Source organism: Alternaria ethzedia (assembly GCF_023757985.1).
Source record: "Alternaria ethzedia strain BMP 0044 chromosome Unknown scaffold_4, whole genome shotgun sequence".
NCBI lineage: Eukaryota > Fungi > Ascomycota > Dothideomycetes > Pleosporales > Pleosporaceae > Alternaria > Alternaria ethzedia.
In genome coordinates this window covers 83,457-107,892 of record NW_026056197.1, presented here as the reverse complement: position 1 = coordinate 107,892, position 24,436 = coordinate 83,457, and the positions used below count along the sequence as shown (strand labels likewise).

General features: G+C 53.5%; 6 protein-coding genes across 6 annotated transcripts; 2 read left to right on the top strand and 4 right to left on the bottom strand.

The window, feature by feature from the left end:
- Positions 1 to 16: 16 nt before the first annotated feature.
- On the bottom strand, positions 17 to 1,075 carry J4E87_002150 (uncharacterized protein; the record flags this gene model as incomplete). The annotated part of the gene is made up of 3 exons (XM_049373789.1): positions 17 to 798; positions 854 to 923; positions 986 to 1,075. 3 exons carry the CDS (start codon positions 1,073 to 1,075, stop codon positions 17 to 19), a joined length of 942 nt encoding a protein of 313 aa, XP_049235929.1.
- A 521-nt stretch (positions 1,076 to 1,596) lies between these two features.
- J4E87_002149 (uncharacterized protein) lies at positions 1,597 to 2,249 on the bottom strand (the record flags this gene model as incomplete). Its single annotated transcript, XM_049373788.1, has 2 exons — positions 1,597 to 2,018; positions 2,114 to 2,249. The coding sequence occupies 2 exons, from the start codon at positions 2,247 to 2,249 to the stop codon at positions 1,597 to 1,599; spliced, it is 558 nt and encodes a 185-aa protein (XP_049235928.1).
- Positions 2,250 to 3,559: 1,310 nt separating this feature from the next.
- On the top strand, positions 3,560 to 4,924 carry J4E87_002148 (uncharacterized protein; the record flags this gene model as incomplete). The annotated part of the gene is made up of 1 exon (XM_049373787.1): positions 3,560 to 4,924. One exon carries the CDS (start codon positions 3,560 to 3,562, stop codon positions 4,922 to 4,924), a length of 1,365 nt encoding a protein of 454 aa, XP_049235927.1.
- A 1,108-nt stretch (positions 4,925 to 6,032) lies between these two features.
- On the bottom strand, positions 6,033 to 7,744 carry J4E87_002147 (uncharacterized protein; the record flags this gene model as incomplete). The annotated part of the gene is made up of 3 exons (XM_049373786.1): positions 6,033 to 6,588; positions 6,641 to 7,600; positions 7,647 to 7,744. 3 exons carry the CDS (start codon positions 7,742 to 7,744, stop codon positions 6,033 to 6,035), a joined length of 1,614 nt encoding a protein of 537 aa, XP_049235926.1.
- A 5,562-nt stretch (positions 7,745 to 13,306) lies between these two features.
- PCN1 (DNA polymerase delta processivity factor) lies at positions 13,307 to 15,379 on the bottom strand (the record flags this gene model as incomplete). The annotated part of the gene is made up of 6 exons (XM_049373785.1): positions 13,307 to 13,324; positions 13,372 to 13,658; positions 13,723 to 14,152; positions 14,200 to 14,240; positions 15,024 to 15,201; positions 15,299 to 15,379. The coding sequence occupies 6 exons, from the start codon at positions 15,377 to 15,379 to the stop codon at positions 13,307 to 13,309; spliced, it is 1,035 nt and encodes a 344-aa protein (XP_049235925.1).
- A 2,868-nt stretch (positions 15,380 to 18,247) lies between these two features.
- On the top strand, positions 18,248 to 20,247 carry J4E87_002145 (uncharacterized protein; the record flags this gene model as incomplete). Its single annotated transcript, XM_049373784.1, has 4 exons — positions 18,248 to 18,296; positions 18,356 to 18,537; positions 18,592 to 19,067; positions 19,119 to 20,247. 4 exons carry the CDS (start codon positions 18,248 to 18,250, stop codon positions 20,245 to 20,247), a joined length of 1,836 nt encoding a protein of 611 aa, XP_049235924.1.
- Positions 20,248 to 24,436: the final 4,189 nt, after the last annotated feature.

Here is a 24,436-nt window from a genome sequence, read left to right as displayed (position 1 = left end):
CGGCTGTTCATCTCTTCTAAACAGGAACAGTAATGGGGTTCATCACCCCCGCCCCGCCATCAACCCTCAACTCAGCACCTGTAATATAGCTACTAAACCCACTCGCCAGGAAGCCCACCGTCCTACCCACCTCCTCCGGCCTACCCGCCCTCTCCAGCCCAATCGTCCTCTTCTGGCTCTCCTCTCCTTGTAACGCAGCAGGCGGAAACTGGCCTTGCGCCATCTCTTTAACCCCACAGTCCTTCAAATCGACACCAACATCAATCTGCCCAGCTGTAATAGCATTGATACGCACACCCGTCCCCTTGAGCACCAAAACGCCCGAGCGCACAACCCCAAGCGCAGCATGCGACGCCATAGTAAAAGCAGGAGCCCAACACCCACCATACGTCCCCGCAACACTAGTCACAACAATAATACTCCCATACGGAACATCCTTCGGCGCAGCATTAGGATAACTCCCCTTGGGCGTCGTCTTCTGCATAGCAGCCGGCGCGTACTTGAGCGCGAAGAAAGCCGGCATGGCGTTCGTGTCGAACGCGGCGTACAGATCCTTTGGACCTGTTTGATTGATGGACGGCGGACCGAGTAGACCGGTCGAAGACGTCCAGACATCGAGGCGGCCCCAGGAGTTTAGCACGTCGTCGATTAGGGCGAGGGTGTCTTCTTCGGAGTTGATCTTGTAGGGGTAGCCGATTACTTTTGTGTTGGGGTATTGTGCGTTTATTGAGTCGGCGAGTGAGGCGTAGGGTTCGGAGGGGAGGGAGGAGCAGGCGTATATGCATGCTGCGCCGTGGGCTGGAGGGGGGTGTTAGCGAGTAGCTGTGGGTGTGGTTGAGGGGGTGTGATGTACCGGCGAGTTCAGCGACGATTGCTTTGCCTACGGGTTGTGTTGCGCCTGTTACTACGCATACGAAGCCATACTATATCATATCGCAATGTTAGCCAATGTTGCTTTTCGTCTCCCAGGATGACGACCACTCACCAATTTCCCATCTGCTCTGTATGGCGAAAAGTGCTCAGAATCAGTGATACCAGCGTCCCTAACGCCAGTTCCGTTCGTGTTGTTGGCCATGGTCACAAGTCTCCACGGGTCTTGGGTATCGGGAATTCGCGATGAACGAAGGACAACATGAAAAAGAAGACACGCGCACCAGCGCGTCTATAGGACATCACATCATCGTTAACCATTGATTGACTGTTGCTTGCTTGGGCAGGAGGTATTATGTCAGTGTACATATCCACGGGGCGCGGAGATGCGGAACAGGCGTACGATTGCTGGCTGGGTTGGCAGCTTATCGGCTTCTTATCGGGCTGCATGGTGGCTTCCGCGGGGCTCTCGTGGGGCAGGGAAGGGTCTGGGTAGCTTCATTTACAGACAACTCCAATGAGTATACGCGTGATGGAGATGAATTTGTGAGGGAGATTCGAGATGTGCATTTATGAGCTTTGAAGCTCTGTTGTATAGCATTCACCACGTGGTTCTGACAGCCAGTCCCATCATACTCATACACCTCCCACCAACGCCCTTCAAGATGCTCAGACCCCGGATATCTGCCTCACAACGCCGCCAATGCCTGCTTCCCATGACACACTCTATGCCGTCTTCGCTTTATCATCTTCCTGGTTCTGCCTCAGCTTTTCCCTTGGTGGCAGCACGTCGGGTCCAAAGCTGAGCGGAAGCAGCTCGCCCATTGTCCTCACAATCCACTTTCCTTCCTTGTTAAACATGAAGATGGGTGTCTCTAGTGCGAGGAACTCGCGCAAGAATTGTCTGCACATTCCGCACGGCGAGCAGAAGTCGTCGATGTCGGTTGTAACACCAACAGCCTTGAAGCTTCCGATGCGGTGGCCTGCGATGACAGCGGTACCCATGGCGACACGCTCAGCGCATGTTCCAACGGGGTAGGCCGCGTTTTCTACGTTTGCGCCGATGATAGTGTGGGCTGCGGAAGTATCGGTTGCGGAGGAGGTGGTCAGGAGGAGGGATGCGCCGACGCGGAAGAGCGAGTATGGGCCTAATCAAGCATTATGTTAGTACCAACCCCCAATCCAAATGTCCTCAGCATCCTCTACCATCATGCGCTGCATCGTAGAAGCCAGGAAAACATACAATAAGCCCTCGCCCTAGCATCAAAGCACTGCTCGCCCAAAACCTGCAGCTCCTGCGCCGAAACGCCATGGATCAACCCATCTTTCTCCGTCACAGCTTCACCAGGGCTGAACTTTGGTACGGCGGTCGTTGACATGGTGGGAAAAGGAAAGGAAGGGAAGAGAAGAGTGCGACGCGACGCGGGGAGCATTTGGGGGAACTGGATGACGCCAGCCGAGGTTTGCCAGTGGGGCGCTGAGCTATGGCGACAAAGGAAGGTTCGGCTACCTCCGATGCATTACGGAAGACACAAACATCATACGAGGTGCTGACTGCTGTCAGATAACAGTTCTGCCAGCGTATGGGTACGAGTCTTGTGGTACTGCTGATGGTAGCAAATCTCGTTTTGCACCCCTACCCTGGCCCATACTCAGGACGCTGCAGTTGTTTCCTCGAGCTCGGCCGGTTGCCTCCCTGCCTCACAAATGACTAAAACACGCCGCACACACGCTGAGCAACGATGCAGTACAACAACAAATAATGCCCAGGTACTCAGTTCTCAACACTCAGCCATGGCAGAAGGTAACAGGGGCGACATTTCCAGATGCGTTCTAGAACGTGTTCAAACCACTCCACTTTCTTTGTCTCATTCTCTTTGTTAACCGTCTTCTCGGGAAAACCTGTTGTCTCGTATCATAGCAAGCTTATATCCGCTCTATCATGGCTCTAACATCCAGGAATTGCTAGGGCAATGTTTCCGATCCTCTGAATACCCAGGTCATACGACATCCGGAACGTCGCGACTCACGCCCAACTCCATTCCGTGAAAAGTGTAGCTCCATCTCTATTTCCGACCTTTGCCCTCCTTGTACCAAGACTCTTCTTCAAGTCTCTTTGCCTCTTCGGTCTGCTTCCTCTGGTCTTGTCGCTGCTTGTGCTCTTCTCGATCCACAGCGCTAGCTTCGCCTATGCAGTGCTTGCATTTACCGTTGTCATAGTAGTCAACGTTGTGTTGTGGGCATCGCGCTATATGCTTCCGACACCGGCCAGTCTTACCGCACCAACAGTGGTGCGTTACCTTCGAGGTAAGCGTGCGAACCATATTTAGGATTCAGAAAAGTTCAGTAAGTTATTCGGTTGACTGCTAATGTGGGCGAGTATTCTCCTGTTGCGTCTGCTGAACGAGGGAGCACTCAGCTCGCATTAAGTATCGATTGGATAACCTGCTGAGTATTAGTGAAAAGCAGTGTGATCACTGCTGTCGATAAGTGCTCATTCATCATCTCACTCGCATACGGAAAGTCTTTCGGTCTCAACTTGGTCACAGCAACTACTCTGTGAAAGTCACTGTCCCGACACTGTCAGCTTTCACACAACGTTCACGAAGACCTTTATATCGCCAGACTCAGCTATACCATTGTCTCCATCTGTCAGCTCGATCCAATCGGACTCTCAATTCGAACAACTATGTCGGATAACATTAAGTCACCTAGGGTCGTGGCCGAGCATGTAGAGCCTGCACCAGAGGTTGATAATGATGCGGCTTCCATCGCGAGCTCTGAGAACTCGACCACTTCGACTGAGGAGTTTGAACACGAGCCCTTTGATACCTTCCAGTTCAAAGCGGTGGAGCTGTGCGAAAAGCAGTGGCCGCATCTCTCCAAGGACGCCTTCACAATCACACGTATGGATGGAGGCTCCTACAACCGCGTCCTTGGCGTCCGAGTTGACGGCTCTTGGAGGCAGACGAGCTGGCTGAAGCGTCAAGCACAAATGTTTCTTCGCACGGTTTGCCCGGGTGTAATCCGCAAGACAGAGATCAAAGATTACGTCCTGCGTATACCACGCCAGGAGCATGCGTGGGTTGAACATGAAGTTTCAATCCTCAAGTTTCTCGCAGCGACGAACCTTCCGGTACCCAGGATTAAAATCTTCAGCCTCTCAGCGGAGAACCCAGTCGGTAGCCCATATATGATCCAGCCACGTCTTCCGGGGAAGCCAGTAACTGAGGTCTATCTTGAGTTGAACACACAACAACGTGTTTCATTCGCAAGAGATCTGGGTCGCGCACTGAAGCAGATGGGCGAGATTCAATCCCCCTCTCCCGGTACACTGAATCCTGATAGCATACTCGCTGGATCATCAGACACCCAGCTTCTCCGCTTACAATGCCCTCCACGGAACGCATTCCGTCAGTCTGAAGACGTCTCCGAACCATGTACGCCCCAGACCGTCTACGAATTCTTCATGTCGCAATTCGCTCGTCAACGCGCATACGATCTTACCCTCCACCGCGACTATCTGAACCCATGGAAACCTTTCGAAGCCATCATCCGATATCTCCACACAATGGGTCACCTGAACCATAACATTTACGCGCTAACACACATGGACCTAGAGCCCCGAAACATGCTCCTTCACGTTGTGTCACCCACCACTGCCTCGCTATCTGCAATCCTCGACTGGGATGAGACCGTCTTCGCCCCGGCTTTCACAAACTGCCGACCGCCATTCTGGCTCTGGGATCGTGAAGTCGATGAAGACGATGATGATGACGATGACATGGATGAGGCTGATGCTCATGTCACACCTAACGACGCTGACCGTGCGGCTGTGAAAAAGGCGTTTGAGGAAGGTGTTGGTGAGCAGTATTGCAAGTGGGCCTATACGAAGGAGTGTAGGCTTGCGCGAGGTATCGCAAAGTTGGCTATTACGGGCTTCTTCTCTAACATGGACTATGATGTCGCCGAGAAGATTATTAAGGAGTGGAACGAGATGTTCCCGCATTTGAAGGTGTGTGGAATGTCTGATTTTGAGGAAGATGAAGACTAGAGTTGAGAGGTTGTGCTATATTGTCGCAATAATGGTACAAGAAAATTACAAGAAACATATGAATGACATACCACGTGTGTACTATTTGGCTGTTCTCGGTAACTTTGAAACACTTACCCTTCTTCTCTTGTCATACCATTGCAAGCCGTTACCTGCAAATCGTTTTCATTTATCTGCTCTATGTTATCCTCATAGATTTCGTTGATGAGGATTCTAACGTTGTTATAACCAAGTAGAATAAGTATTCTCTTTAAGTTGTACTGCCATGTCAGATTCTCCTCTTTAAAAAAACATGATGCAATTGATGCGTTGCAGATCAACCATAGACCCACTGGATATGCTTTCTCTAGTGAACAGCTCAAGTTCTGAAAACAGCTAAATGACCACCATCCATTGTCGCATATCTCTCACATGGATCACCCAGCTCAGGCGGCGCATCCCTCTGCAGATCAAAAGTAACTGTTTCCTGAAACAGTGAGGGGTCGTGATGTGCAAAGAGACATCCTACTCCCAGCCTACAGAAGACCCATCTAGCATCTCTAGACAAGCCACATCCACTATTGATCACAACCTACGCGCATCTCCGCCGTCTATCACACTCGCTGATCAAACATCTGACCAAAAGCCATCTGGTGTGATGCATATCAAGGTTGCGAGCGGCTCGATGCAAGTCCGCCGCTAGCTTAGTCGCAACACTAAAGTTGGGGTAGATCTGGGGAAAGCGCGCGTGGCGCTGCGGAGTGTCTCCGGCTGGATGTCGATGGCAGATACAGTTGTGAGACGGCCCGCACGCTGGTTGGTCCGCTTAAAGACATGCTGGGAAAATGGCGCACAAGTGGAGAGGCCTGTATTAGAGCTGGACTATGAGCTATATTCGCTCCGGTGGAATGAGTCCGATAGACACGAAAGATGGAGATTGAAGACAGGTGGAATGGAAGAGGGAGCACAGCAAGTGGTAATGTAGATGGAAGTGATAGTATCATAATTCATAGATGATGGATATATACAATGCTGCGCTATCAAGCGAAAATCAAACAGCTAGTCGGGGTATTTACAAGTGTGGTAGGGAATCTCTCATAACTCTTCGTAGAATCCGTGAGGTACATGCTTAGACAACAGTCTTCTCAGGGTACTCAGTGTAGGTAGCGCTCCTCTTGCGGGAAGCATCAGCCTCGATATCGGTAAGGCTGGCGCGGCGGTTGTCGGCATGCATGTCCTGGACGTCCTGGAAGGAGATGGAGGGGACGAAGCCGGGAGACTTCCAGGCCTGGGAGCACTTGCCGTAGAGCTCGTCGACCTGCTCGAGGGAAAGACCCTTGGTCTCGTAGATCATGGCCCAGACGAAGAAGATGCAGATGAAGCAGCATCCGCCCCAGACGAAGAAGACCTTGGCGCCCATGTTGGCGTTGCCGGGTCCGTCGTTGACCATGTAGGGGGTGGCGTATCCGATGGCAAAGTTGAGGAGCCAGTTGGATGCAGTTGTCATGGAGAGCGACTTGGCGCGGACCTTGAGGGGGAAGATCTCACCAGTCACAACCCATGCGACAGGTCCCCATGAGCAGGCGAAGAAGAAGATGTAGATGCAGACGAATGCGATCAAGGCCTGTTGGGCAGCCTGGTTATCAATACCAGCAACGGTACCGGTGATGGCAACAATGAATTGGCTGCAGAAAGTCAGTATATGTCTCATTTGCACTTCTTGATATCAGAACTTACCAGACAGCCATACCGACGGCACCGAAGAGGAGAAGGTTGCGGCGACCCCACTTCTCGACAAGGTAGAGACCGGGGAAGGTGGAGGCGACGTTTACGCAGGAAGTAATCATGGTGACGACGAAGGGGTTGCTGATGCCCGAGTTCTGGAAGAAGGATGTTCCGTAGTAGAAGATGAAGTTGACACCAGTGAGTTGCTGGAGAGACTGGAGGGCGCAACCAGTGAAAAGGCGCTTGCCCAAGTTACCACGGAAGCAGTCGAGGTATGTGGCCTTGCCGAGAGACATCTCATACTCGTGGTTGGCAGTGATCTCAGCCAACTCCTCAACAAGAGCCGGGTCGTCAACGTTGAGGCGGCGAAGGGTAGAGAGAGACTTGGCAGCCTTTTCTGGGCGGCCCTTCTTGATGAACCAGCGAGGAGTCTCAGGAAGCCAGATGCAGCCGGTGAAGAGGATGATAGCCCAGGCGAATTGAACAGCGATAGGGATACGGTAGGAGCCAGTGTCGGTCCTGTCCTTTGTGGAGTTGTTGACGATAGCAGCGAGTAGAAGACCGATAGTGATAGCAAGCTGGTAGCAACCAACAATGGTACCACGAATCCACTTGGGGGCAGTCTCGGATTGGTAGAGCGGGATGGTGGCACTGATCATACCGACTCCGTAGCCGGCGAAGAAACGTCCAGCAACAAACATGGGGATGGCAGTGGCGACGGTCTGGAGAATGACACCAACACAGAAGACAATGTTGCTGACGACGAGACCGAGGCGGCGACCGAGGAAATCAGCAGTGGGTGCTGCGGTGAGAGCACCGAAGAAGGTACCGGCAGAGAGGATAGAGACGATCAAGGAGGTCTGCTCGGCGGTGACATCGAGCATGTTGTCCTTCTTGTTGACGTAGCCAGTGCTGAAAAGCTGTCGCCAGTGGTGCATTCCAAGAATGCCACCAATGGTACCAGTATCATAACTATACTTGTTAGTAGAACTCTTGAAGAGGGATCGAGTTTGCATACCCGAACAAAACACCACCAAAGGCAACGAACAGGCCGACCAAGATGGCGGGCGCGGTCGAGCCAGCTACGCCCTCAGGCTTCTTCAGCATCAGACCCATGATTGGCAACTGTCTGTGGAAGTAAAATGGGTGTGGAAGGAAGACTCAAGTCCAGAGAGATGGTTGAGTACTCGGATGAGGATGACTATCACTCCAAGGCGGGCTGCCCATCTTTAAGTACATTTGGGGAACTGTTCACCGAGCCTGGGGATCTCCATGCGCAGCTGTCTAGTCTGGAGACTGGAAGCATGGGGTGAGCACGCTAGTCCCGCGGCTGGCCAGCAGGCTAGCGACAGTAGGTCCGAAGCGACTGGGGTAGCTTAGTGGGTGGTCTTAGCCATGATGGTGTTGGAGCTAGAGCAGACCAGACGCTGACCACTAGCACGTCGCTGGCCTGTGGATGCCATAGCGTTCAAATCATCGTGAGCCAATTCTAGTAGATTTGGAAATCATGGAGCCGAGATTCAGTTAGCGCAACGTTACCCAGCGGTCCCACGTTCGTGTTGCTGGAAAACGATGGCAAATGTCGTCGGGTTACGTGACACGCATGGTCAGTCTGCTGGCACACGCACCCAACAGTGAGATGACAGTCGCGTGCCGGGGCGAAGACGGGGCGTAGGAGCAGCTAGCTGATAGGACACTAGATGGTAAGCGTCGCCTTTAGCCGTCATGACCTGTCAAGTCGGGTGCGTGTAAGCCATGAACCACTGACCTCATTCTGCGGGGATGCATCTTGGTATGCAGGCAGACACCGTTCATCGCCTCTGCTCGATAGACGTGGTTGCGGAGCAAACCATCAACTGATGTTCGTCTGCTGTTGATCGCCAGACGGGCACAGCACATTACTCAACGAATCCGTGATGTTTCGCTGGTCAATACGATCACCAATTGGCAACGCGTATGCAGACAAGCCTTTCCATGCGCGATTGCTTAGACGGACGGCATCCAACTGTTTGCAGTATGGTTGTAGAAGGATTCTGGAATATCGCGACTCCGGTGCTCGGTGTTGCTAACATTGGCCGAAGAGCTGGTACCAGCGGGTAGTCTGTGGGAAAGCAAGCTCATAACGAAGAGGTGGGGAGATGAGTAGCGTGCAGGATTTTGCTTCTGGCCGCGCCAAAGTCGCAGAAAGACCCCAGGGTAAACGGGGTGCATTAGTTCCCATGCCCTCCGTGAGGCTCAACAAGCATGCTAGAGCACGATAGCGTGGTCTCGGCCAACCAGATGGGGCGGCTACGGTAGCCTCGAACCATGCACCCAGCGCTTGGTCGAACTGTCGGGAGGATTTTCTTGGCCTAACCGATGTAGGGCTGGCAGTCCGGTAGTGTTTAGCTGCGCAATGCATCTGGAGGCGAAAATCTCGTATGCATGGAGTCTGGCAGCAACTCCGCTCAATAATCGGGGTCCACTCGAGACGTGTTCTTGGAACAGAACACGGCTGGTCATGTGGTCTGGATACCGAGATCCACCAAGGCGGCTCCGACATGGCGTGTCTAGAGAGAATCGCGGCACGGAGTGTTGGTAAAGTCGGAGTCGCCTCCACTATGCATGGGGCGCGTCACACCAGCGTGACTCCCCGTGGAGTACGAGTTTCATGGGGATCACGAGACTCGATATTCAGCTGTCTCGTGACATTTGTGCCAGGATGATGGCGATTTTGCAGAGATGACGGGTTTGTGCCAAAGTCGCAGGTCAGGTCAAGCTCGTCGGATCCCCGTTCAAGCTCGCGAGCCAAGACGGCTTGGCCGAGGCACGCTGTCGCCAGGCCGGATAGTCGCTTCCTCCGATCCGAGAAGTCGGAGGCACTGACTAGTGGTGTTCTCGGTATGAGCATGTCATGACACACTCTCATGAAGTCCTCCTTGCTGTATGGCTGGGCTACAACGTCTCAATTGAAAGCGATCTTATTGTAAGGGTCTCATGCGCTCCCTCATATCCCTGGAGCCATGACGACAGCATCTGCGCAGTGTGAACCAATGCGGTCAATGCGGGGGATCGACGCAAGCCACAATGTTCCCGCCACTGTCTGCGAGGTCACGAGCGACACGACATCAGCTGAAGAACATGCGCACGCAGCACCAGGTCTACCACGGAACGCAGTACGCGCTTGACATGTGAATGACAAGCCCTGCCCGCGATCTAAAAATGGATACACTCAATGCGCATATATACACTCGCAAGCGAATGCGACTTTTCCTCGCCATTAGCAGAAAGCAATGATGGCCAGGCAAGCGACGTTCCTCGACCTGGCACCAATCTCATCTGCTCTTGGAGCTCTCCACTACCATTGTATCATTTCAAGCTCAATGTGGTACTCTGCAATAGAGGAAGATCTCATCGACTTTTGAGACGAGTTCGGTGCTTACAGGAGGGTTACAAGTAGTCTGAGGACCCAACACTCGATTCAAGCTCTAATCCAGGAGATGTCATGGTATCTCGTTCTGGCAAACATCAAGCTGATGCAGAACCTTGAGTAAGTCATAGAAAGAGAAAGGTGCTCACGGTCAACAGAAGCAAGTCGCACCTTCCTCGCCAACCAGCCAATGACAACGCACCCCAACGCGTCGTCTCTTCCCCACCAAACGCGTCCTTCATCCACCCTCACCGCCCCTCCAAACAACCCAACTTCCATTCTCGAAAAATTATGTCAGACACGCCAATTCCTATCCACGAGCCGCCGTCTCTGCCATCGTCACCCCTCCCCAAGCGAACCAAAGTCATCGACCCCACTCCTCTCTCCCACGCCTCCACTTTACCACGAGGTACAGACTCGGGCGCCGCTACACCCACACCTCTGGCAGCTTCACACCTCCCCAGCCACGACAACATGGCAGCACTACAACCTTCAGCGCCAGTCGGTGCTTCGTCATTAGCTAGTGCAGCGGCGGCGGAGCAACAATTGCAGGTACAATTGCTGAGCCCGAATGCCAAGGCGCCGACAAAGGGAAGCGCTTTCGCTGCTGGACACGATCTGTACAGTGCAGTAGAGACTGTGATTCCAGCGCGGGGGAGAGCATTGGTAGCGACGGATATCAAGATCTCAGTACCGGATGGGACGTGTACGTATTATGTCCTATACTCCAGCCCTTGAGGAGGTTGCCGTAGACACCATGCTAATCGTTGTTCAATAGATGGAAGAGTAGCACCCCGCTCAGGTCTCGCCTACAAGCACGGCATCGACACCCTCGCCGGCGTAATCGACGCAGACTACCGCGGCCCCGTCGGCGTCATCCTCGCCAACCTCTCCGAGAACGATTTCCCCGTCAAGATCGGTGACCGCATCGCACAACTCATCGTCGAGCGCGTCGTCATGCCCAGCGTAGTCGTCGTCGATCAATTGGAAGACACAGTAAGGGGTGCCGGTGGCTTCGGCAGCACAGGAGGCTTTGGCGCAGCGGCGGCCGTTGCAACCCAGGCGGCGGAGACCGCGACAGAAGCTGCCGAGGTGGCAGAAGTAGCCGCGGACAGTGTGAAGGCTTAGGTGGCTGCACGCCAACTTAGGAAAAAAATGAACACTCTAGAGCCTACGTTGACGTTAGGTCACCCATTTTGCAGGTTTTTGTCCTGATGTAATCCGCAGGCCTGTTTAGTTTTTTTCTTGTATGAGGTGGTAGCCACGAACTGACGATGCTTTGGCATTCATAGAATTCAACGCGTAACGTCTACACAACCCAATATCATGAATCACCCGCCTCCTTCTTCTCTCCCTCTCCAACAATCTTGCCCTGCGTCCCCGACTGAAGCACCTGCATCGCCCCACCATCCTTCGTCCCAACACCCAAATGCAGCACGTTCAACTCATCCGGCTTCCTCTCCCCAACATCCGCTGGTACACTCTGCCCCTCATACACCGCGCGTGGCTTGAACCGCTCAAGATCCGGTGGATCAATCATCTCCTTGACATACCGCGGAACAGTAACCTCACTCGCATTCATAAGCGCCAAATGCCTTTTCCTGCTAACTTCCTCATCCGCTTCATCCCCCTCGCCCCGCCCTTCCTTCGCAGCACGCGCATCATACGCAGCCATCTTCTCCTGACACGCAGACGTCGTACGTGTAAGTATCGCTTGCATGGACGCAAGAACCTTCTGACACGCTTTCGCCAACGGCAGTTCCTGCGCCGCCACATCGTCTGGTGAGCGCCAGCTCGGTTTCGCATGTAGATCAAACTCGGGCGTAGACGCGTCGTGTACGGCTTCGATAAGACGAGGGATCGTGAGCGCGGCAAACATATCGCCTGTTCCTGAGAAGAAGAGCGGGAGTTGCGGGGTGTCGATGCGGAAGAGACGCGGTTTGTAGTCTGAGGTTGCGGTTGAGCCGATGATTGTGAGGTTTTCGATGGAGGAGAGGTCGATTTGGGGGGCTTGGAGTTGAGGGGTTGGTTGGGATGGTGATGCGTCGAGGTGATGGGGGTCTGAGGGAGTGTGGGTGCCGGTGCCGGCTTTCGATACTGGGCGCGAGGGTATGGTCTGGTTATCGCGCGTCAGGCGGAGGGACGTTATGATTACGTGGGGGACTTGGTAGGTCTTATGGAGGACTTGGATGGCGGCGGCGAGGGACTTGAGGTCGGTGATGGGGGTATCGGATAGTAGTCTGTGTCTCTGTCAGTAATTGCTGCGTGTGCTGGACCGGTCTTCGGATATACGCACTCGGCCTCGAACTGGTTTGGGAGTATGAGATCTGCCTCGCGCAGCAGTCCCTTGTACTCTGGTACTTCATCCTCTGGAATATACAACTTGCCATTGTCGCCCATGACCGGATCGAGTACTGTCTCTGTCAGTCCTGCCTCCAACCACCTTAAGTGTGAACCCACCCCAGAAGAAGCTGCCCGGCTTCGTGCCAGCATTGAACTTGATATCTCTGCCAATCGTCCCTATCGTTTGTACGGCCTCGGCACTAGGCATGTATCCGGTCAAGAGGACGTCGAAGTTGGTAAGGTTCGCTTGCTGTAGCCCTTCGTAGAGCTCGAGGATTTCGTTCGCGGATGTCTTTGTGCCTTTGACTTGCTTGTACGCTGTGTGGTTGCCTGAACTGTTAGCTATGCGCCAGTCGACGGGAATGATGTACATACTGTAGTGCACAGTGTTGATCGCAGAGACGTCGCAACCTAGCGATTGCATGACAAAAGTGGCCATTTTGTTCCCAACATAGCTCAGCTCAATGTCAGTGTACTGCATCTATCGCGACAACACGCGACTCACCCATGAACCACCTATAGCATGTTAGCTAGAATCAATATCCCGCGCGTGAGTCTTACATGACTGGCAATCGCGAGCACGCGCGTGTCCGGTATCAGCGTGTCAGAAGCCATGATGTATGATAGTAAGAAACAGTCAAGTAAGGGAGGTGAAATAGAGCGTGCAGGCGGGGTACGTTGTTGATTTACTGTTGATCTCCTTATCTGAAATTCCGCGACATGACGTGAACCCGTTGGTGGGGCAGTAGCTTTCCTTTTGTGCCTAGGGCGCGGAACACACCACGCGGCACCGCGTTTTCGCCAATGTCGCACGCCAGAACCTTGAACTAACAGACGCTCGATGCATATCAAAGCCATTGCGCCGCAAATCCCCCACATCTATCCTGGAAACATGCCGCTCGTGCGTGAATGAAGTCATGATGCGTTTAGTCCTCGTCGCCAATCTGTCCATATTAGCAATGTGTTGGTGTCTTGCGGTATAGATACATACCTTGGGCGCGAGGTAGAACCTCAGGTAGCTGGACTCAAAGGGGTATTCGACAAGAAGGGGAACCTCGCTAGATAGACAGAGCTTGACTTGAGTTGACAGCCCGCTCGCCTTGCAGAAGTTGATCAGGTACTTGAGAGAGAAAGTGAGTGAGACAGGTTCATTCATCTCAACCGAAACGTTCTCCTCTGGCTTATCGACGCTGGTGGATGTCTTGAGGATGACGGAGCCCGAACCAATGTCGCCAGAGCATGCGAATTTGATTCCATCCTTGGTGCACTCAATCGAAACTGAAGCAAAGTTAGTTTGTTGTATAGTGTGCTGTCGCGCTGTCGCGTCTGGTTCGGGACGTACCTGACTCGGACAATGCGCCTAGGTCCCTGCAGATGCGCTGGAACTCAGCCGATGGCATCGAGACTGTTGCCGCGTAGTCCGTCTCAGGAATACCGAGATGTTCCTGGTCGATATCCATGAGCTTAATGTCGTACTCGCTCAGCCTCGATGTGGTGCTGGATTCGAAGAGCAGGTTGACGACATCAGGCGAGTCCTCAGCCTTGATGGTAAGGGCGTCATCGTTTCCAGCGGCACGAAGAACCTTTGTAAGAGAACCGAGGTTGATTCCTAGCGCAATGTTGCGGTCGCAGCGGAAGGGATCGAAGGCTTCGGATTTGAGCATCATGGAAACAAGTGCGACGTGCGAGTTGTCCATGGCCTGGAGCGCGATGCCCGAATCATTGCAGTCGAAGTTGCAGTCCTGTACGAGGTCCTTGATGGCGTCGACGACCTGTTGCTGTCAGAAGAGCTTTTGCTACGCTTCCTACGCGAACGCACCTTCTTGAGGATTTGGGCCTGGGGTAGTTTTGCCTCGAGCACTGCAGATGGTTAACTATGCTAGCCACATGTCAACGAAGATACATACTGTTGACTATGGATTGAGATTAAGAGGGTACGATAACGCTGACGGGGGTATACAAAGCGCGGTGGTGCAGGAGACAATTGCGGTGGAGGCAACAATCAATGGAGGGGAACGCGAAAGTGGTTGGCGAACGCGTCGGCCACGCGCTAACTCAGCACAGGGCATAAAGTACCGCCAAGACCATACCCTTCGTGCTTGACTGGTTCCGGATTGCTGCTGTACTAATTGCTCCTGACAATGCATACATTCATTGTTATTTGAGTGTCTGACATGATAGTACGCTTCTACTAGAGGGCTCGCAACATTTCAGAACATGCGTTGTCATGTCAATTTGATTCAGATATCAAACATCGCGTTGATTTATTCAGGTGGGTATCATGAAGTGATGCAGAAACAACCCATCCGCATCCCGATGGTACTCCTCGCACCTTCGATTACTACTCGCTCACTCTACCAGCTGCATAGGCTCTGAGCTGCCACAGAGTGCTTCTTTCCATGGCCATGTGCTTGTATCCCACACATCTGTCGCTTGCGGTCGTGTCCACCACACAGGCATGGAAGCCCAGCGCTTCTATAATCCATCGATACCATACCATCCGCGGTATACATGCGCCTTCAACCAAATGGTCCATTTATATCGCAACATCGCCTTCTCATGCTCTGACCAAGCCGTAGAACAGCGTCCAAGTAAGAACGAATCCACTCAACCCCCCAAACACATCGCCCAGCCACAAGTCACCCAGCGGCCGGTAAAAGTATGCGCCGGGCTTGCCATTTGTCTTGAGCGCAAACAGCAGCGCCGATACCACGAGCGATCCGAGGAGGTAGAATATGAAGCCTGTGTACGACTCGAGGCCTAATGTGCCTGCGGCGACGCCGAAGAGTGATGCGGTCAGACTGCGGATGTTGGAGATGACCTGTATTGGGCTCATGTTAGTCCAAGAAGGCTGAACAGGGAGGGAGGAAAGGTCGGTGCCGCGCAATGGGGCTCAAAGGGCTTGGTGGAGGGCGTACCTGAGTGTTGTGCTGTACGCTGCTTGCGACGATTGGGTGGATGGCGAGTTCTCGCTCTTCGTTCAGTGCCGATGCCGCCATTGTGTATGTCTTGTGATCTTGGACAATTGAAGCGTCAGATCCCGACTGGTTGTTGCGGAGATAGGTGTTCGGTCAAGACACGGGCGATGAGTTCGGCCGTGTGGTTGCTGCTTCGTCCGGAGCGCCTCTGTGCAGGATCGATTGTGACGTCGTAGATATATGCAGGCGGTGGAAAGGCCCGCGATGTATGTGGAATGCGCGAAGTGTCGTGTGAATGCGCGATGATGCTGTGCTGGCTGCTTGGGGTAGTCGCAGTGCTGGCTGGACCTTCCGACGGTAGTGGAGTTGAGTGGAGGGTGGCCCGTGCCTGGACCCTGCCATCATCCATGGATGCGCCCGCGAACACGAACGACCCACGAACACCTGTCACATCACCCTTTAATTTGTCTGACAGCACGAGTTCTATAATCTAGGTTTCGCTCTAGTTATTCAATGAGATTACTGTTCTCTACATACACTCATATATCGTCATAAAGGGGACCATATCCCTCGAGATACCTTGATCTGTCAGCCCGATGCGCCGCTTCATCGTACAGGACGAGCACTCACCGATCCAAATGTGGGGCCAGGAAGTAATTTGGCATTTCCCTTGCGGCTCGTAGATATGCAATCGCATGCTGAAAATATCGACCGTTGGCTCTTACTGACGTGACATTTCCCAGACTCATGAACGATTCGGCAGCCTGGTTAAAGTTAACGAGAGAACGTATCAACTGTGGCTTTACTTATTGTAGACAGCAGGTAACCTGTAACCACTCCCTGTTCCGTCGCTGCGTATACTGCACGCTGGAGATATTCGGTGGCTGGTAAAAGCAATCCTCTGGCTTCGACATAATCTGGCTCATGCAGTCGTTCTTCAGCTTTAACCGAAGCCCTCGTTGCCGATCCAGTGTTGCTTGTTTCGCTGCTCAAAGATGCCCTCTCCGCCCGAGAGATGCTTGAAAAAGCCCTCTGCGCTCGCAGTAACCAGTTGCGGCCAATTACTGCAGCAGTCAGCGCTGCTCGATATCATCTGGAGAAAACCCACAAGCCTGGATGTCGACGTCGTCTGGGTATATTTGAAGAAGGACTAGTAGCTGACGCAGGCACCAGTCTGCTAAGTCTTTGACAGCACCATGATCAGCATCGACAAAAGCCACACGCTGAAAGACGCTGATGAGAGGTACCTGCCAATGCCGGCGTGCTTCGTCGGGAGTTGTATCGTTTATCTCGAAAGAGGCAGTAATGCTTTGAATGGCTGGTAATTGGTCTTGCCACGAATCAGGTGACGTATCGAGATTGGTATTGATCAGGTCGACAGTAGTCAGTAAACGTTCGATCATACTGTTGTCCATGCTGATAAGAAAATGATGAATGCTAGGTGGGAAAAGCAATGATTGCTACACATGATCGTGACAAAGACAATACATGAAGTATAAAGTCAAGATACAGCCTGCTTGACAATCTGTGGCGTTTGTTACCCTGTCACGGTATGACTGTCCAGAGGCGCAGCCTTGTTCTTGACGTCCGGATAGACTGGAAGACGAATGGGAGTTGCCGAACGTTGTTCGTCATTGCATGTGTAGGTGTAGTGTAAGCTGACCGATTAGTCTGCAACCCAGTCACCCACCCGGACAAGTCTGCGCATCAAGCACCGAAGAAGGACTATTTCGCGACGTTTTCATGCTCGTGGCTGTAACAGTTATATCCGGCCAAGGAAGCAGTGGCGGCGAGCGGTCAGAGGTGACATCTAGGCGATTCCGAGATGTTGTCGATACATCGTACTCAGCACGTTGCCTGCGGTTTTGTTCCGTCTGTAACGCCGAAGTTATCCACGGGAGGATATTCACCAGCGGCCGTTCCATGCTTTGTAAGCTTGAGGCTCACACTTCCATTAGCTTCCGCGGTCAGCACGGAGAATTTTGAATGCGACCTGGAGGTTGCTTTTGCGGGATCTGCAAGCCACATGCTTTTGTAGATGCGATGCTGCAGGTACGTCATCGATAGCGTTATCGATTATCCATGGATAGAAACGGCTGTTTCTTTGGTTGTACCATACATTGCAGAAGGCTCAGGTACCCGGGCAACGCTTTACCGATAAAGCATAATACAGGTAAAGTTTACATTTGGTGCCCAATTCAGGCGGTTCCGCTTCTTCGAGCATGGCAACGTTATTGTCGAAGTGGAAGGCCGAGTGCATCGCAGCAACTGCGCAATTAGTGTACCGCCGGTGCCAATACAATGCGGCGGAGATGGGTATGGACAGATTAGTCCGGAGCATCTGTGCGAGGGCTAGGATGGCATGTCGGAGGACGTGCGGCTGACTCGCAGCCTCGATATCGGAGAGCGAGTGAACGACCCGTGGAAGTGATAGTTAAGAGTGCCGTTAGATGAGTCGTTGTTGGTGTGTAGCCAGATGTTAACAGGGGAAACGACGATGCACAGCATGCACGCACATGCCATGCTCGTGAGTCGTCATCCACACCGGCCTCGAGGACAGAGCAGGCGCGCGTATGCAAGGAACCAGGGGCACGTTTGTCGAGGGGTGCGTAAACGAGCGAACGTTCCCCATGATTGTTTCACACCAATCACGAGTTCATTTCCGGACCCTGACCTATACCACTATTACTACCAGAACCACTCACACTCACCTACACCGCGCATGTGTCTCCCACGCTCCTTTCCTGCCACCAGCCGCCTCGTTACCCGTTGACAGTGCCCACGATTGGATCCCACGCACAACACGCGCCGGCCCCTGCAGCAGCCATCCCCGCCATTTCCATATCACGGGCACCTTCCCTCCCTAGCCTAGAGCACCCGCAGTCATCACAAGCGTTGGAGCGGGACCCTACAACAACACTCGAAATCGCACCATGCGGCGGTAGCGACATGGAGAACATCATATCCGACGGCTCGCCTCTTGCGCAGTTACTAGAAGGTGCGACCCGCCGCACCACGACGATGACGATATTGCGGATGCTAACCGCTGTGGCTTAGGTCAAGGTACTGGGTCACCCGACAACTCCCCAGCGCAATCCCCATCGCAATCCGCCTTCCCGCAGAGCTTCGCGCCCCGAGGCCCTTCGACGCTGCAATCGCGGATACGAGACAGGCTGCCCCAGCCGCTGCGCATCCACGCCCGCCATGGCTCCATCGCTCGCATACACACGGCGTGTTCGGTACGACTGCGATATTCCCCCGGCAGCATATGGATGCTTATTAACGTGACTTAGAAAGCCGTCAACTCTCGCATTGGGCGCGCCGACAATGAGCGCTTTTTGGAGCAGTTCCGTTACCTCATCGTCGCTTCCCAGCTGCTCGGCGAGCAGGGAGGCCTTCGCGCATCCGCCATTCCCAGCTTCGCGGCCAACGGACGCCCTGGCCCTCACGAATTCAAGGTCGCAGCGATAAACCCCGTCGGCGCCGCTTTCATTGGCACGGCGACCTTCATACTGGCATGGCTGGTTCACTGGTCGCGACGCCAACCTGCATTCAGCAAGAGTAGGACCCTGCTGGTCATTCTCGTCTTCGCTGCCATTGCTACCGCCGGCTACACGTACCTGCGACGGCAATGGCTGCAGTATCTGAGGCAGGAGGCAGTCAAGGGCGCATCCGACCTGGTCGCGAACCTGCAGGCGTTCGAAGCCTCGACATCGTCTGCCCTTGCATTGATCCAGGAGGTCGAACTCGTCTCTCGTGGCTATCGATTGTACGTTCCCATCTAACCACGGCCCATGGTATCCACACTAACGTCGCGCAGGAGCAGTCCTCTGCCTCCCATCTCGCGCATGGAAGAGAGGGGACAGACCCGCCGTTGCCAGCGACTGCGTCGGAACCTCCGCGCTGCATACGCCGACATCGTCCCCATCCTCGCCGAACAGTGTCACAATCTGAAGCAATTGATACAAGAGGATGATCTGGAAAAGTACCTCGATGTGTACGAAATCAGCAACCCGGACATGCAAGAGGCCGCCTTGAGTTACAGCGAATCCGAATTTGATGACGCCGAAACGCTGAAAGCGCTGCGCATCCTGCAGTATCGATTGTCCATTCTCCGACGCGTATACCTGTGCTCCCTTCTTGCCATGGAGGCAGACGGCGGCAAGCCTGACTTTGCGCGGTGGTCCACAGTCGTAGATTCGATGCTCAATACGGCTCGTCCTGTGGGAGAATGGAGTGAGAAGTTCAACCGCGTGCTCGCCGAGGAAGAGCAGTTCGTACTCCCATCGCCGGCCAAGGTTGCACCCACCCCTGGCCGAGAAAAGATACGAAATTCCGTGCGCAAACTGTCGGGCCTGTCGAGTGGCATCCGAGGATTGCAAGCCAAGATGCAGGTGCTTCGCGAAGAGACCAGCAAAAGCTTAGAGGACACGGAAGACGTAACCGATCTGGGCCACTCTCTCCTAGTGCAATACGACTCCATTGGCGCGGATCTCAAGAGTTTGGTCCAAGCTTGGGAAGCTGGCAAGAACGCGCTGGCTCTGAACATCGATCGCCACGAACGCAGAATATCGCAGGCATCGAGTGGGCTGCGCTCGCCAGTTCCAAGCCTAGGCGGCCTGACTGCTGTAGATGAAGGCAGTCCGTCTGATGCTCTACGCGCCCTCAATGGTGACTTGCTGAGCCCCCATCAGAGTGCTCCGTCGAGCGATCAAGGCAGCAATTCCGACGACGAAGTGTTCGAAGCTATTGCTATACCCAAGACACGAGCCACTATGTCGAGAGAAGAGCGGATGCAGAAGATCCAAGAAGACCGCGTTCGGCAAGCTTCGCTACGTGAGCAGCGAGATGCGAGTACCAACATGCTGAGAGAATTAGAGTCTGTCATCAATCTCAGACCACATCGAGTCTCGGCGCCCCCTGCTGGCGCTCGAATTACGAGCCTTTGAGGCATCTTTTCCTTTTGTTTATACGGTTGGACTAACGACGGTCGCTAGATGCCGCGTTTCTTTCGCTTGCTCTACTTCTTGGCGCGCATCGGGTCTCAATTTGATTTTGGGCATTTACGCTATACCATTGCCGCGGTCGCATTTACTTTCCTACACATGTCTTGGAGTCGAAGGCTTAATGTCTATAACGCATACCTTGTGGTCAGAACATCCACACAGAATAGTAATGACAAATATCAATACCACCACAGCGAACCACAGCCGGGGTGCTCTCAAACGATCTGTCGTTCGCTCGGCACTTGGCTTCCGGGCCATGGAGCGTCGACGTGGCTGACGGGTGTTGGCCGCGGAGAATTGACCATCCCTGGACCTCACGGTAGCGAGATGCGGCTATTGGCAAGTTATATAGTATACGCCTTTTGGGACAGCTTGCATATGCGAGGGCTTGCGAAACCACCTCATGCACTCAATACGTATTGTATTGACGTCAGGTACGTGGTACTGTATGACGATGCGAGACGCTGTCACTTGCTCTTGCGCAAACGGCATCCATCTAGGTCCAATCTTACTCCACCAACATGGGAGGCAAGACAGATGACCTCAGCAGCGAAAGGCGTGATTCATCCGTGCGCAGAGTCGAATGGACAACGTATGACTACTGGATCGAATGAACATGAGATGCTTTGGATGGCAGTTGCAAAAACGCCCGTGACGTTCCGCTTCCAGGGTGATGAGGAGCAGCTGAAACTGGGTTCACGATCGACTGCGACCCGTGGACTAACCGCTCTTGCCCAAGACGACCGGGTGATCCTTCCCGTTGGGCTGCCTGACGACTCAGTGCCCCTGCCATGAACCTCAGACGCCGTTTCTACTTTCCCCGAGAACCATCGTCACTTCACCCATCGCTTCACGCCAGTCATGGTGAGCCCCAACTGAGTCTGCCATATTCTACCATTGTTCTATAACTCTTGCCGATGACGAACGCCCCGACATGAGCGCCTTCTTCCGGGTCTCCGGCGGAAAGCGCAGCTAACGACCCTGACCTTTACCGATTACGTAGACCGCCTGATTGCTCTTTCCGTCATCAACACCGACATATGCGCGCAGCAAACCCTCCAAGATATCGACGATATAACAGAAAGAGTCAAAATTGACAGATGAACACACAAAAGAGACGGATAATGAAAGAGCTACGACCAGCGAGCATACAAAATGCCTTCTTTGTGAATGGCTGTATCGGGCCGACTTAACCCTCCACACAGACGGCACCGCCAGGAACTCGTTCAGTCTTCATCCTCATCAACGACGCCATCGGTCCTCGGCACAGGTGGAGGCGCACCATGCCGTCTGCGCATATGCACTCTCAACCCATCCGAACGAGCGTACTGTCTTCCACATCCGTCGATGGGGCAAGGATAACGAACCTTCGCCCGACTGGACCCTGCGCAAGCCTGGGTTTTGAGGTGACGCGTTAGGTTTCCCAGCGCATGTACACCTGTCAGAACGGTCCCGCAGCGATACGGGCACGGTACGCTATACTCGGCGTCGATGTGGGATCCTTCAGGAACCTGTATCGGCGGTATCGGGTATATGGCAGTAGGAGGCGACGCCGGTACGCTCGATGCCGGAGCCACGTAAGGATATGTTGGACCCTGGCTTCACAGCAACATCAGCATAAGCGAACGAACTTTGAGGAGACCACATACTAGCTAGCACTCATGGAGTTCGTCAAAGGCGCTTGGGTCGTTCCCATGGCATGGTATCCTTGATGCGTATTGTATCCTATTGGTGGATAGGTACTTACGTAGCTATTACTCAGTCAGCGGGCGGACGATATTGGACTTTATCCAGACACATACCGGTGCCCACCAGGGAAGGGATTCGGTGGTGCGTACTCAAATTGCGCGATGGGACTACTCTGCGGAGCGCTTACTGCGTCAGTATGACCTTGATATGCACTACTCTCGACGGTATTGTGTCCTGGCGACAGAGGTTGTTGGTAACCACTGTTGGGATAGTGTATTCCATAAGGCTGAGGATACTCAGGCGATACCGGCACCCAGCGCTGAGGATATCCGCCGAATCCGGATGAAGGTGCGGTTACTCTCAAAGTCTGCTCAGCTCCAGTATCGCAAACTACTGTCGCTGGGAACGGGGCTCTTCTTCTATACGCATCGCTTCGCTGCGACCACGAGCCCTCGTCGCCACCCTGCGTCTGATCGTACGCCATGCGGCCAGAGCTACCCAACAACGTCCCGGATCAAAGTGGAGCAGGGTTGGGCCACGAAGAGATATGAAAAGGGATGATCTTTTCAAGAGAACGATCTTGACGACGCCCATGAGGTGACGCGAATTTCGTCCGAAGGCCTCCAAATTGTACTGAGTTCAGCGAAGCACCTCCGTGCGCTATGTCTCCGTCAGTTTTATCACGCTTCAACTAGAGACTACCCCACAAAAAACCAGTCTTACAAACCAGAGTCTCCCAGATGCAAAGAAACAGAATGAACGCAGGAGCGATTTCGTTAGTGACCTGGGGTCCGCACAGTGTTTATGCCGCTATCCGTATCCAACGGCGACCGATTCGATTGGGGAAGAAGACGCGCTGGAGCCGATGGAGGACCCTGAGCTGAGACACGACAGTCGGCAAAGTCGACGCCAGGGCATGTCGCGCCTCACCGCGTGTTCGAGTGTCGAACCGGAACGCGGATCAGCCCTGTCGACGTATCTGCGTCTCAACTTAAACGGCAAGGGATTGTGCGACATTCGTTAGTTTACAGTACACCAATCAGATACGCAACAGTAGCACCAGATGCGGCACAGCACATGACACTTGTTGGTCTTTATGCGATGGGCCTTGTCGCTCAATGTGTACTGCGGCTGCGGCTGCTGCAGCGGGACGCTTATCCTCAAAGACCACCCCAAGAAGCAGGCAGATATACCAGGAAAAGCATATACGCTTATTTCCTGCCGGGCTACCCTGAAGCCATGTGCGCGCATAGTCGTTTATCTCTGAACACTAGGCGTAGACCATCGGTTTCCCGCCACTAAGGCTCAAAGCGCATTGACAAGGCCAATGCTCATACGAGTCCAATCGACAAGCAAATCCAGCTGTATTCTAGCCATTGTATGCTCGTCTTAGCACCTTCTTGACTGGATAGCCGTAATGGAATGTCAGACTAGTACAAGATCTGATGGTTATATCACGGATATAGGCAACAGGACCCAGGACGGGCGGAACGGACGAGTATAATATACGTTCTAGCCTCGGTCGCCCGTGCCTGCCATCTGCGCGTCTTACTTGCAGCGGCACTGTGACGAATACCAAGCCGCATGGCGTTTCGCCAACATCTAGCGTCTATCAAGGGCTCTCCCGATCAGGTACGCATATTGCAGTATCGAGGACGGTCTTTTCGAAAAAGAGAGTGGGTTGACGGGACGGCTCGTGACCGGCGCAGCACCGGCTATTAGTGGAACACGTTCTCGCACAATCGTGCCTAACCGATCAGCACGGCCGGCCCGAGACCTTTCCCATTCGCAGGGAGCAACTTCCCGCATGATGAAGCATGTTTGCATTCACTGTCTGTCGGCAAAGGCGTCACTTCGAGGCACAGCAGGCGAATACATTTCTGGACCCATATGCTTACATTCACTGTCCCACTGGGGTCGCTACTATGGTGCAAGGAACTACGAGGATCCAGAAAAGGAGGAACGAGAGGGGTGCCCTTCTGGGAAAGAGTCAACCCATTGAAACAGTCTCTTTCACTGCCGCCGCGAAATGTATACCCGGCTACTTGGCTCCATAGTAGTGGGTGCGACCCGGGCCTGCGGAACAAAGAAACTCTTTACGCTCTTCCATACACCGACGTTTCGATTTGCCGTGCTACTAGGGCGATGACGAAGATGGCTGCATAGCCACACGACCCGCGGCAAACAAGGTTTGGGATGCGGGAGTGTACATACACCTGAGGCTTAGGTCGAAGAATGTATGACGGCCCGAATCACATCTCGTCGCGCTTCTGATCACCACTGCGTGCAACTATTCGACAAAATGGCACTAAGTGAACAGGGTTCTTACTAAATAGTGCGATATGTGCATGCATGCTCTGCGCGCACTGATCGACACTGGTGGAAAGGATTGCACACACGAGCAGTAGCAACATGGCTGCATTACTCTTGGCCTTTCTCAGAT